Source organism: Limanda limanda, chromosome 7, assembly GCF_963576545.1.
Source record: "Limanda limanda chromosome 7, fLimLim1.1, whole genome shotgun sequence".
NCBI classification, from domain to species: domain Eukaryota; kingdom Metazoa; phylum Chordata; class Actinopteri; order Pleuronectiformes; family Pleuronectidae; genus Limanda; species Limanda limanda.
In genome coordinates, this window is record NC_083642.1 from 29,216,940 (window position 1) to 29,230,551 (window position 13,612).

The following is a 13,612-nucleotide window of genomic DNA, read 5'->3' on the forward strand; positions in this document are numbered from 1 at the left end:
TAATACTGTGGTCCTTATCATTGCTTCAGATAGCAAAGCTTCAAGGGTCTTGATCTAGCTTTACCTTTCTTTCGCCGTACTGTCATAATTTTGAGATTTCCAAGATAACTTTGATCATGCCCTTTGCACTCTGAACGGCATATCAAATTATTAGCCCTCATAAGTTGTATGTATTTAAGAAAGATGGCCAATACAAGAATATTGCATTACATTCAGAGGGACAGAGGATTATTCACACTTTTATATCATCTGAATAGACAACTGCAGTTCCCTCAAGTCATTTCTGCACTGTCTACAAATGATCCAAAACAGCAGGACTACTTCTATCACATCCATCTTATCGTCTGGCACCTGCTCCATCTTTATATCACCAATAGATGGCACAAGTCGGTTATGGTCAAAGATTACAGGACCCAAAGGCAGAGCACTCCAACGATGTGACGATCATTTATTGAGAATCAAACAGGCTTCTAACTGGGGCCAGTTGCCTCAAAATGATTTAAAGAGTCAGGAAAGTACACAGGACTAATCATTATCCAAGTCTAAGTAGTACATTAATTAACTGGTTTTAAAAGTAGACGAACTGGTTTAACTGTACAGTACACACACAGACACACACACACACACACACACAGACACACACACACACACACACACACACACACACACACACACACACACACACACACACACACACACCACACACATAGTGTGTCATCTGAGTCACAGTATTGTGGTTACACATTGATAGAGGAAATCCCAGCCTTAGTATGAAGTCCAACCGCCCACTTAAATAAGCGCTTCCTCATACAATTGCACTTGCTTCTTCATACTACTGACTGCTGGGAAAGAGAACATCTTCAGCTTGTATTTACTGATGGAAAAATAAAGTCAAGGTTATGTCGGAGTCAGCTCATTAACAGGGAATCCAGTGGATAAATAGTTTCTTACATCAGCTCAAAAAATGGAGAAGACGTCACAGCAAGCACAAGTGGTAAGTGTGTTCCACACTCTTTGTCTGTTGCTCCTTTATGAACTTGAATTCTGGATAAAGATTGAGGTGCAATGAAACAGTCAGCAGCAGGTTGGAAACTAGAGCAAATTTTTCACAGTGAAATGTAAAGTGTGAGAAACTGACAGTTCCTGTGAACACATGACAGCAGGAATAGAGAACTTTCATTTTGTCAACTTTTCAATTTTACTTCCTGCAGATTTACATCAGCACACCATTTTGGTGTTGACTCAGAGGGGAAGGCTTCAAATGTAATTACTTGAACTTGAAGCATTTACTCTAATCATGAGTAAAAAACAGTAAATGGGGCCACAAAGTACAAGTGACAGTCTTTAGTCAAACTTGTAAAATCCAGAACTGATAATAGATTAACTCCTGAATACTGCAGTTACTTTAGTTTGAAACAAGTTCTATCTCATCAATTCACATTGCATTCTACTCACAAGGGTTCAAACCATCTCAATGTTTGTATCATTCTCTCTCTGTGTAAGTGAAACAAAAATTATTTCATCGGTATCAGAGGAGGAGCAGACTGAAGTGCTTATCAACCTGAACTTGAAACACTGACTATAGATGTTACTAATTAATTACTTTGTGGTAGTGGCTGATCAAAAAAACTAGATTTTAAATTGGGGTCCCTGCAGTATATATACAGATAATCTCATGCTAATTTATGTCATTTTAAAAGGGGAAATGGTCTTTTCATTTTTGGAATCAATAAAACATTGTACTTTACTTGCTTTACTATTATTTATCTTTTCTTAACTGTCACAACCTGGCTCAAGGCTGGACAAAGTAGTGTAGAACACACATGAATTTAAACTAAGAATAAGGTTATTTAAAGAAATTAAAAGGAAATGTAAATGTGGAAATCGAATCAGAACTGAAACTAAATGCTGTGGAACCCATGGGAAGAGAGATCGACTTCGAGAGCGTCACCAGCTTATAAAATGCAGCCAAACCAGATGAGGTACATCTCCTTGACGACCGAACTCCTGCAGGGGGAGGCCTGCTCAGAGACCATTACATTAACTTTAACTTTACAGTTCAAAAGTATTACATAATTATCAAAACCTTCCACTCAAGGAGCAAAACATCGGCCCAGATAAGCACACTATAAGCACAATGTCAGCCTTACACTTTTTGTAAAACTATACACACATTGATTTGCAAAACACTAAACACACTTGTATACATTAGACACAGAAGGATATCATGATGTCACTTCCCTATGAGCCAAGTGGTTCAACACAGCCGTCGGGTGCGCAAACACATGATTGCTTAATTGTAGACACACCAATCAGGTTAAGCACTATACAAATGCATCAGGTGAGTTCATCTGACTTCAACCAAAATAGAAGGGAGTCAGAAGAGAAAGAGTGAGGGTGAGAGGGGGAATCCACAGAGGAGGAGAAGGAGAAAGAGGCAGAGGCCGTGCCAGAGGTAGAGGCCGAGGAAGAGGAAGAGTTAGGAATAGGAAGACCTGAAGCAGGAGGAGAATGTGCTCAAAGAAGAGGAGGATCAAAATTATCAAATGAAATTCGCGCAACACTTGTTGACCATGTCGTGAACCACAGATTGACGCTGAGGGAGGCTGGACTAAGAGTTCAGCCAAATCTTAGCAGATATACATTGTCATCTGTCATTGTAACCTGTACTGGGCGGCTGTGGCTGAGGGGTAGAGTGGTCGTCCTCCAACCTGAAGGCGGTTCGATCCCCAGTCTGAACCATCTGCATGCCAAAGTGTCCTTGGGCAAGATGCTGAACCCTCAATAGCCCCCCATAGAATAACAAAGTGCTGCAAGTAGATGCACTGTATGAATGTGTGTGTGAATGGGTGAATGTGAAACTGTACTGTAAAGCGCTTTGAGTGGTCATCATCAGACTAGAAAAGCGCTATATAAATACAAATCCATTTACCATTTACTGGATACAGAATTTTGTGTTTGTCTGATATATAGCTTACAATGTTATGCACACTTCTGGAGTAGCATGAACACTGGGATATGTTTTGTGGTGATTCTCCAAATTGACATGTTGACTTGATTTGGGTATATGGAGAGAAATCAATTATATTTTCATTAGGCTGCGGCATCGGTCTTGTGTAGTGTTTGGTGAAGTTATTGTATATTTGCACTTTTTCTGTGTAGTTCACTTACAGTACTGTAATCACTGAGATGGGATTTGGGTTAGCAACAGCAGTGTGTAACTGGTTCAAACTGAATTAGGTCAAAACGTGTGTTTCATATGGTAACAAAATATGTTTTTATAAATTAGTGTAAAGTTTTTACAAGAGTGTTTAATTTTGCAAAGGATCTGAGGTGTTCCGCTAATTGGGTGTGTGGTTTTGTGGTGTGTAGTGCTTTGACAAACTGATCTAACAGGTCCTCAAATATTTGGGATTGCAAAGTATAACCCACAACTTGGTGGCTGTAGTTCAGAATGTGTATATTTGTAACTTATATATGATCTTATTTCTACATTCCGTTTTCAATTCTCCATACATTTACATTTTTTGTCTAATTCATTAAGTTTTTCACTAGTTTGGTTTTGTCTGAAAATGGTAATCGCAACCACATGCACTGGTCATACTGGGTAGTTAGCGACCCCAGAGGTGTGATATGGTTTTACCTAAATGTCTGTCTCTGTGCTCGGACATGTTAAACTTAAACAGAGATTTCTGGGACATTATTCATATGACATGTTTAAATAATTAATAAATACATTTTAAACATTTTAAACAGTCAAAATACTGCACCACATGTTTCACCACATTCGGAAGTTTTTACATATTCCCTGGTAATAATAACAAATAAAGTATTTAATTAACAAAACACTGGGGTCCATTTTACATAATGAACACTTTTAATAAAAAATGTTAAATGAGAAGTAAGATTTGGAATTTTTTGATATGCTATTGTAACTGTCAGCAAAACCGGCCAGTTTATGCAGACTGTTTTATTCTTTTATTTTAGGGTTGGGCTATATATTGTTCTTATGTTCAACTACGGTTTGGGTTATTTTCGTTGTCTTTTATACGTAGCGACTCCCCTCGCATAGTTACCTGCAGCAAAGGAGCGGACGGTTTTATTCGACACACCTGATCCCTCGTTTCCGCCCCAGTGCAATAAAATCCCTGCCGTCAGCCCGGCACAGATAGGAAACCAAACCGGACGCCAGCTTTGCGGCATTTCTCGGACCGAAAGAACCATCCAAACAACTTTAGCTTAACACCCCTCGCCAAGCGGAACGAGGTAAGGAAGCTGGTCCCATTTACTTTGCTGCGGGTAGTGCGGAAGGGAGTCGCTGTCACGTTAACGAGTCAGATGTCTCACGTGGCGATTTGTTTGTTCATTGTATTTTAACGTTCGTGTTTGGTTTTAATGATTAAAATCTTTGTAACTTGTAACTGTCATTACAGTTTTACGGTGTCACTACGGCAAACCAGATGTGAGAATAAAGAGCCGTGTACATCAGTTCAAGAGACTCAGCGTTTGTGTGGAGAAGCGGGGGGGCCGTTACAGCTATACTAGTTTGATCAGTAAAAATCCTCTACCTCTGGTGTTTTCACTCGTACACTTGTTATTAGGTAACAATCAACAACAATTAAAATGACCACAAACAAAACATTTATACACAGCCAGGACTCAACCTGGGGTCATCAGGCCCCTTCAAGCTCTGACCCTTGTGGTCAGTGGTAGTCATACAATTATTTACTTATTAATGTAAAAAGTCATTTCACCAGTGATTTAAAAACAAGCGTACGTCCAGCATTCTAAATTTTACTGAAACAAGAGCACAAGTGTCATCATTGTAATATGTTTGGACTATCAAAAGTAGAAGTTGTGGTTCTGCTGGGTGCTTTATGATATACTGTATGACACCACTGGCAGGAGTAAGGTTGTAAATCCAGCTTGTATAATGAACAAGGATGAAGAGAGAACCTCATGCAGTTGAAACTTACATTCATGTCAGCAGCCCAACAGAGAATAGAATGACTCGAATTGATTACTGCTTATCTTTGGGAGATAACCTAAAGAAACGCTGCCCTTTGGTCATAAATATGTGTTAGTTATGGACCAGTGTACCACCAGCGTATTGTTTATTTGTAGGTGTGGTCACCGTAACTTCTTAGAAGTGCCTTTATTTAGAGATACAACATTGAGGACGATTATTATGGAACACAAAATTGGATAGCAAATTAGATAAAGTCAGAAAAATCTAATGAGTGAGTAAATAATAAAGTCATGTTTGTTTCCCATATCCCACCAATGGAGATGTTTATTTTAAATCAGCTACTTATGTTCTAAACCTGTCTGTTTGTAATGTTCTGTTCTCTTGTCCTCTGTTAATGCTTTGTAGCTACTTCAGAATTGTTCCTTGTCTTTAATGAGTCCTCTTCAAACAGTTCAACAATATACTGTCACTTTTTATTGTTTGTGTGCTGGACGTTGTGTGCAGAGCATTTTATAGACAGTCTATGGTGCAGAGTGAAGTTAGAAAACTTTGTGTTCATCCTACCTGGTTTTATCCACAGATGTTTAGAGTCAATGTTCTATATCAAATGAAACTATTACTCTTCATGTGAGTGGCTTTTTTATTTTATTTTATATAAATTTGAATATTTGACTCAACTGGTTATTTTGTCATCCACTGAATGTTGGCTATTTCAGAGGTTTGTTAAGCAATTGACACAATCTTCAGACCAAAGGTCACAACTTCTTGCAAGACAACTTGCTAAAGGGAAAGCGAGTCTCTGAATGTTGTTGTCACGGTTAAGGTCAGCACCTGTGAAGTGTCTGTGTCTCAGTTCAATATGGTAAAACAAAACTAATCCAATTAAAAAAATGAACGTGACGATTTTGACCCTGAAGTTTGACCCAGTTGCTGACCACTGCTGTAGTTTATCCAAAGCTGTAGCTTAAGTCATGTTCAAACGGTCCACAGACGGAAAGCACATTGCCCCACCCCCACTGACTGTTACAGAGCGCGGGTTGATTGTTTATTTAAATTGTATTAATATTGACCGTATCGCGTGTCTAAATCGCACCAGATGTTACACTGCACTTCCCTGAACCATTAAGCATACACATGCCAAGTGAGAATTCAATAAGTTGAACATTTAATGAGTTATGTGTGAGAAAGACATGCATAAATACATATGTTCATACAAGCAGACCGACATGTTGGTAGAATTAGTACAGAATTTCCAGGATTGTTTCATAACTCTAACCATATTGGTATTATTGTAACCATAACATCAAATGTCCTCTCAACTCAATTGAGTAATTTCAAACCAAACCATGATGCTTCTCTAACCTTAACAAAGTACATATTGTTGAACCAATGTAGCAGTCATCACCATGTTGTGCTCCGCATCAAGATCAAGATTAAATGTCAAATGGTGTCAAATACTCTCTGAATATGCCAGAAGCTGGTGGGATATAGACTTATTTGTTTTGCTTGGAAGTCAGAACATATTATTTTTTTATGATACAATTCCTTTCTAGTTGACAAATTTGTGTCTTATATGACACTTAAGTGCATTCTTATTTCTTTTTCCCTCAGAATGCGGAGCAGCAACTGCTTCCAAACACAAGGAGAAGGTTCAGCTTCTCATCTCTTCGTATAAAAAGTATGATCAAGTCACACACTTTCACAAAGATGTAAAATGCCTATATTTGGTCAAAGACAATACCTGCATGTCAGACAGCCTTTTAATTACTGACAACTCTTACTGCATGTCATGAATTTTCTACAGAAAGGCACAACAGCAACGAAGAGGCTGGATTTGGAAGGCGCAGAGGGTTGCTGTCGTTTTCATCAGTGAGAGAGTCATCAAGGAAGGGTAAACATGATACTTTCATATTTCAGCTCCTCTAACTCATTTTAATCTACCAAGATGGTGACATTAATGCAACATTCTCTTTCAATAACATGACAAATCAGTTTGGTCCCTCATGAGCACCAACTGGTCACAGTTGTCAATGCAAACCTTGTAGGCTTTAGTTTTTGCCTTTCAATCTCAGAGCCGGTCTCCGATGGTGATGGTGCCTCCCAGCTCCGTGGTTCTCAAGACCAGGTGAAGAAGACAGGTATGTTACAATGTCACACTAAATGATCAGCAGCTCGATTCAAGCTTCACTGTCACTGGCTAATTCAGAAGCTGCTTGGCTTCCAGGTGTTTAATAACATCCAATCATATTCAAACAGGTGCAGCTATTATGACCCAGCACTTTGAGTTGTGCTCCATTAGAACACAAAGGGAAACATGTCCTAGTGTTCAGTCTGAACACACCTTTACTCTTATGACATACACATAAACTTAAATGTAATAGTCATGCATTGGGTTGGGGGATTAGTTTGTTTGATCTAACAGTTTGTAGGTGAACGGGTCGAGAGCGGAGAGGCGGATGAATCTAATCCAGGTGGAACATGACAGAAACCAGACATGGAGCAGTTGAAACAGATGGAGGGTTTGAACCTGACACACACAAACAGGCAGGAGTCAGGGTCACAGGTGAAAACATGATCAAAAAGGCTGGAACAGAAGTCTCAGTATACAACTGGGTTAAACAGAGGATTAAATGAATACTGGGTGAATACTGGGCTTAGATATGGAGGCAGCAGGTGTGATCAGGTGCGGAGGAGACAGAATGAAGAAGACCTGCAGCCACATCCTGTAGCAGCATTCACCCTCACACACAGGAGGAAATGAAAAACAAGAGAAGAACCAGGGAGTGATACCCAGCTGGCAGCCAACAGACAGAGGAGTCAAGTTACACAGAGTAGTAGAGCTAAAGTCTCAAAATAGAGTTCAGGTTACGGTATCCAAATCACTAAGCAAAGAGGAAGTTAAAATACAAAAGATGAGTCCAAAAACACAAAGATACTGGGAACAAAGGGCTGGGACGTGAGACTCAAATACTACAGTGAACTCTCAAACAGAAGAAGGACCTCAGAGACTAAATCCACTAGAGGGAGAAACTTGGGAGGTGAAGGTGGAAACAATCAGGATGATCCACAGGTGGAGGAACACAGGGCAGGAAGTCAAGTTTGCTGAGAAGACACAAGAGTTGAGTATACAAAATAAAACAGGAAATAATTCAACATAAGAGGAAACAAGAAAACATAACCTATATTATGAGTCTAGGATATAAGCGGGACGAAATCTCAAAAATGTGCTTAGGACTATTGCAAATTATGTCATAATTTATTTGACCTTACATTATGTCATAATAATCTAAGACTAATTAGCAATTATGTAGAATTATAACAAATCTAATTCTGTCAAGGTCAATTTACTATTCATGAGAAGTTCTATTAGTTGTGTGAATTAAGTTGTACAGTGACCTCTGTGGCTGTGATGCAGAGCAGCAACTGTTTCCAAACACAAGAAGAAGTTTCAACTTCTCATCTCTTCGTATAAAAAGTATGATCAAGTCGCACACATTCACAAAGATGTAAAATGCCTATATTTGGTCAAAGACAATAGCTGCATGCCAGACAGCCTTTTAATTACTGACATATCTTACTGCATGTCATATATTTTCTACAGAAAGGCACAACAGCAACGAAGAGGCTGGATTTGGAAGGCGCAGAGGGTTGCTGTCGTTTTCATCAGTGCGTGAGTCACCAAGGAACGGTAAACATGATACTTTCATATTTCAGCTCCTCTCACTCATTTTAATCTACCAAGATGGTGACATTAATTAACAAATCAGTTTGGTCCCTCATGAAGAACACCAACTGGCCACAGAGTTGTCAATGCAAACCTTGTAGGCTTTAGTTTTTGCCTTTCAATCTCAGAGCCGGTCTCCGATGGTGATGGTGCCTCCCAGCTCCGTGGTTCTCAAGACCAGGTGAAGAAGACAGGTATGTTACAATGTCACACTAAATGATCAGCAGCTCGATTCAAGCTTCACTGTCACTGGCTAATTCAGAAGCTGCTTGGCTTCCAGGTGACTAATAACATCCAATCATATTCAAACAGGTTCAGCTATTATGACCCAGCACTTTGAGTTGTGCTCCATTAGAACACAAGTGTTCCATTAGAACACAAAGGGAAATATTTCCTAGTGTTCAGTCTGAGCACACCTTTACTCTGATGACATACACATAAACTGAAATGTAATAATCATGCATTGGGTTGGGGGATTAGTTCTCCTGGAGAATCTTGTTGCTGCTATGAATTTTTGAAAGCTCCCTGACAGAGCAGAGTATTAAACATGGGAACAGACAGAGGCTGCATGACATGTTTTCAGTTATTTTCTTATTAAATATTGGGCTTCCATCTTATAAATATTATTTCTGTCTATGACAACACCTGTGTGTAAAGTTTAAAGCAAGTATTGGACCTCAATGCTAAACTCAACCATGAAACCAGACAGAGAGCAGCTGGAACAGATAGGGGGTTTGAGCCTGACACAGACAAATAGGAAAGAGTCAGGGTCGCAGGTGAAAACATGATCAAACAGGCTGGAACAGAAGTCTGAGTATACAACTGGGTTAAACAGAGGATTAAATGAATACTGGGTGAATACTGGGCTTAGATATGGAGGCAGTAGGTGTGATCAGGTGCGGAGGAGACAGGATGGAGAAGACCTGCAGCCACATCCTGTAGCAGCATTCACCCTCACACACAGGAGGAAATGAAAAACAAGAGAAGAAGGAGAGAGTGATACCCAGCTGGCAGCCAACAGACAGAGGAGTGGAGACCATAGAGGTCGAGACATACAGAGTAGTAGAGCTAAATTCTCAAAATAGAGTTCAGGGTACAGTATCCAAATCACTAAGAAAAGAGGAAGTTAAAAAACAGAAGATTAGTCCAAAAACACAAAGATACTGGGAACAAAGGGCTGGGACGTGAGACTCAAATACTACAGTGAATTCTCAAACAGGAGAAGGACCTCAGAGACTAAATCCACTAGAGGGAGAAACTAGGGAGGTGAAGGTGGAAACAATCAGGTTGATTAACAGGTGGAGGAACACAGTACAGGAAGTCTCGTTCTCTGAGAAAACACAAGAGTTGAGTATACAAAATAAAACAGGAAACTAGGGCTACGTTGTAGCACTAACGGGCCCGAGCACACGCGCGTTTCAAGTCTGTCGCGGTCAGGGAAAAGACAGCGTTCGATGACCAAGCGCTCGTCTCCGCGTTGCATGGGTTTTTTTGCACTGCGGCAAGGATAAACGCTTCACTTCCTGTAGCCAGCAGGTGGCGCTGTGATTTTAAGTCATGGTGTCTTTGTAGATGTCATCAGGTCGCGACTCTTGTCTTACATGCTTAGTTTGGACTTGATTGAACCAAATATGCCTGAGATACAGAAGCTCGTGTTTCGATGGCGTGTAATCAAACTTTGACGCCAGGCTACGGTCACAAGGAAAGACGAAATGTTAAAATTCCAATAACTTTAGATCTCCATCTTGTTGTGAAGACACTCATCTTAATTTTAAGTTGATCTGATGAAAGCCCTACGACAAGTATGTCAAAGTAAATATGCTGAATATGGCCAAAATGGCCACCAAATCCAAAATGGCGGGCTTCCTGTTTACTCTAACATATCTATCCAAGAGACTTATTTCTTTGTCATGAAAAGACACATGTCCCCGTCGATTTTCGTAGCTGTAGGCCAATCATAGTGCCAGGGCTGCCCTTTAGGGGGCGCTAGTCAGTTATTTTGCCACGCCCATTCCTTAAACCCATCTGACAGCTTTCAGGGGGGGGCTGTTGACACACACATGTAGTTTGAGGGAGATTGAACCTTGAACACGGAAGTTATAGCAATTTCGTGTGTCATGGCGAGTTGATGAACTTTGATGCCACGCCATTAATATGGCGTTTGACGAAAAGTCACAGTAATCTTATATCTTCATTATCAATCCCTTGAGACCCATTCGCCACAGTTTGACATGGTTGCGCAAAGTGGATGAGGAGAAATACTTCCAAGTGTAAGACGTACAAAAAACAAGACATTTCCTGCTGCCACCAGGGGGCGCTGTGCTTTTAAGTCACGATTTCTGTGTTTATTTCTTTGGGTCGCGACTCTTGTCTTATGTGTCTAGTTTGGACTCGATTGGACCAAATATGTCCGAGATACAGACGCCCGTGTTTTGATGGCGTTTAATCAAACTTTGACGCCAGGCCACGGCCACACGCTCTGGTGAAAAGTTGATCTTTTGATAACTTTAGATCTCCATCTTGTTGTGATGACACTCGTCTAAATTTTAAGTTGATCCGATGAAAGCTCTACGACAAGTACATCAAAGTAAAAATGTGGAATATGGCAAAAATGGCCACTAAATCCAAAATAGCGGACTTCCTGTTGCGTTTTTCATAATGCTCCAAGAGGCTTTCTTGTGCGTCTCGTCATGATACACAATTTTCGTGAGGAACGGTTAAAGCTAGGGGGCTGAGGGGGCTTTCCGTAGGTGGCGCTGTTGAGCTATTTTGCCACGCCCATTTCAAATTACTCCAGAATACGTCAATTTCCACCACTCTCTAATTTACTGCAAACTTTAGAAAGTTTTTGAGCATGGGAAAGCTCTCAAAAAGCCCTTTCACTACGCTCAGAATAATCCTTTCAATTTCAATAGGGCCTCCCACCGTTCCGGTGCTCGGGCCCTAATAATTCAGCATAAGAGGAAACAAGAAAACATAACCTTTATAATGAGTCTGGGATATTAGAGGGACGAAATCTCAAAAATGTGCTTAGGACTATTGCAAATGATGTCATCATTTATTTTACCTTATTAATCTAATTCTGTCAAGGTCACTTTACTATTCCTGAGAAGTTCTATTAGTTGTCTGAATTAAGTTGAACAATGACCTCTGTGGCTGTGATGGGATCTTTATAAATATATCACAGTATGTATTTTGCATAACATTTAACACAGGCTTCAGTTCACTGGGTTCTAGACAAACATATAACTTTTTTATCTCATAGTGTGTGGGACAAGGGCTTTGCTCGAAAGCCAGGTATAAGCCACCAATATATATTTGAATACATGCATACCAATCCACATGTGAATGTTGGGCAGCACTGACTGCTTCAATTAGAGACAAATAAAATGAATGTGATAATAGTATCTGCTTTTTTGACTTTCAATGCATGGAACAGCCATCTTGGATTATGAGGTTGTGGCTGAAGAGGTTTGTCTGTCTCGGAGTCTGAAATTCAATTTCAGGGGACATTCAAATGGAACATACCACTACTTTACATGTATAGACCAACCACAACATTGAAACTTTAACTGTTTAAATGCTGTTTCTGATTGGTGTATAATGGTTTCCATTATGATAAGTGTAAGGTCCATAACATTAAGTTAGATGGCCCACAGGCCTCTGCTAAACTTTTACCAGTCTTTTAGAAATCTGCAGAATCAGTTTAAAATCTCCAATTGCTTCCTTTTATCTGTGTGATGCAAGCAGTTCTGTAGCAACAATATGAATTTAAGTATTGTAGTGAAAAGCTGGACATAAGTGTCTTTGGGCAAGTTACTGAGCACCATATTGTCCCTGATGGCTGTGCTGGCAGTGCATGAGTGATGCGTGATAAAAAAGAGATGCACTGCGTGAATATGTGTGTGAATGGGTAAATCGCAAAACTGTGCTGTAGAGTGCTTTGAGTGGTTATCAAGACATATACATACAGACCATATATTTCAGCAACTTTGTTGTTTTGTTTTTTAATCTATCTATTCAGCTGTCTGACAAGTATGGAAGGTTTTCTGGTCCAAACCTATATATTTATAGTTTTATTTATCTAAATAAATGTGGAAATAAGTTTAAGACATTGATTCATTTACTTCTGTATTAATGTCCACATTTATTCATTCATTTCCACATTTATTTATTTCAACATATGCAGGCACGTGCACAGACATTTTGGGGGGCAGGTGCTCAAACCCAAAAAAAGGGCAACCATTGCCAAAATTATTTATGAAATTAAAAATAATAATAATAAATAAATAAAAACTTACTGATTCTCCCTCATTTGTTTTACTAGTTGATGTCCTGATCCAATATCAAAGAGAGCTGCTACCCTGAGCTGCTTGCTGAAGTTCCCTGTCCTTCTGCTTTTGGAGTCTGTCTTTTCTTTGCATTATGCTGCAAATTTTGTAAATGAGATAAATCAATGTTGTGCATAATGATCAAGAGTGACTTACATAATCTCTATAAAGCTGACAACACAGTACACACACATTTTTGTTTACTTTTTTCTGACAGAGTTGAAGTATAAGCAGCATTACCCTTATATGTATATAGCTCAACTTAAGACCTACCTTTCATTTCAATAATTACTTGTGTAATTTGTACAACAGTAAAACTGCCTTTAAATTCTCTGCCTGCCTGCCTGCCTGCCTGCCTGCCTGCCTGCCTGCCTGTCTGTCTGTCTGTCTGTCTGTCTGTCTGTCTGTCTGTCTGTCTGTCTGTCTGTCTGTCTGTCTGTCTGTCTGTCTGTCTGTCTGTCTGTCTGTCTGTCTGTCTGTCTGTCTGTCTGTCTGTCTGTCTGTCTGTCTGTCTGTCTGTCTGTCTGTCTGTCTGTCTGTCTGTCTGTCTGTCTGTCTGTCTGTCTGTCTGTCTGTCTGTCTGTCTGT

The 13,612-nt window shown here is 39.8% G+C and overlaps 1 protein-coding gene across 3 annotated transcripts in view; it reads left to right on the top strand.

The window, feature by feature from the left end:
* Positions 1 to 794: 794 nt before the first annotated feature.
* LOC133005742 (DENN domain-containing protein 2D-like) overlaps positions 795 to 13,612 on the top strand; it is a 34,670-nt gene continuing 21,852 nt past the window's right edge. For 2 of the 3 annotated variants that reach the window (XM_061075516.1, XM_061075517.1), the window contains exons 1-7: positions 795 to 994; positions 6,581 to 6,647; positions 6,774 to 6,860; positions 7,042 to 7,107; positions 8,385 to 8,444; positions 8,571 to 8,657; positions 8,822 to 8,887. In XM_061075516.1, the coding sequence (XP_060931499.1) occupies positions 965 to 994; positions 6,581 to 6,647; positions 6,774 to 6,860; positions 7,042 to 7,107; positions 8,385 to 8,444; positions 8,571 to 8,657; positions 8,822 to 8,887 (463 nt within the window). In that variant the 5' untranslated portion in view covers positions 795 to 964. The remainder of the gene's footprint in view (positions 995 to 6,580; positions 6,648 to 6,773; positions 6,861 to 7,041; positions 7,108 to 8,384; positions 8,445 to 8,570; positions 8,658 to 8,821; positions 8,888 to 13,612) is intronic. The other variant, XM_061075518.1, reaches the window with a different exon arrangement.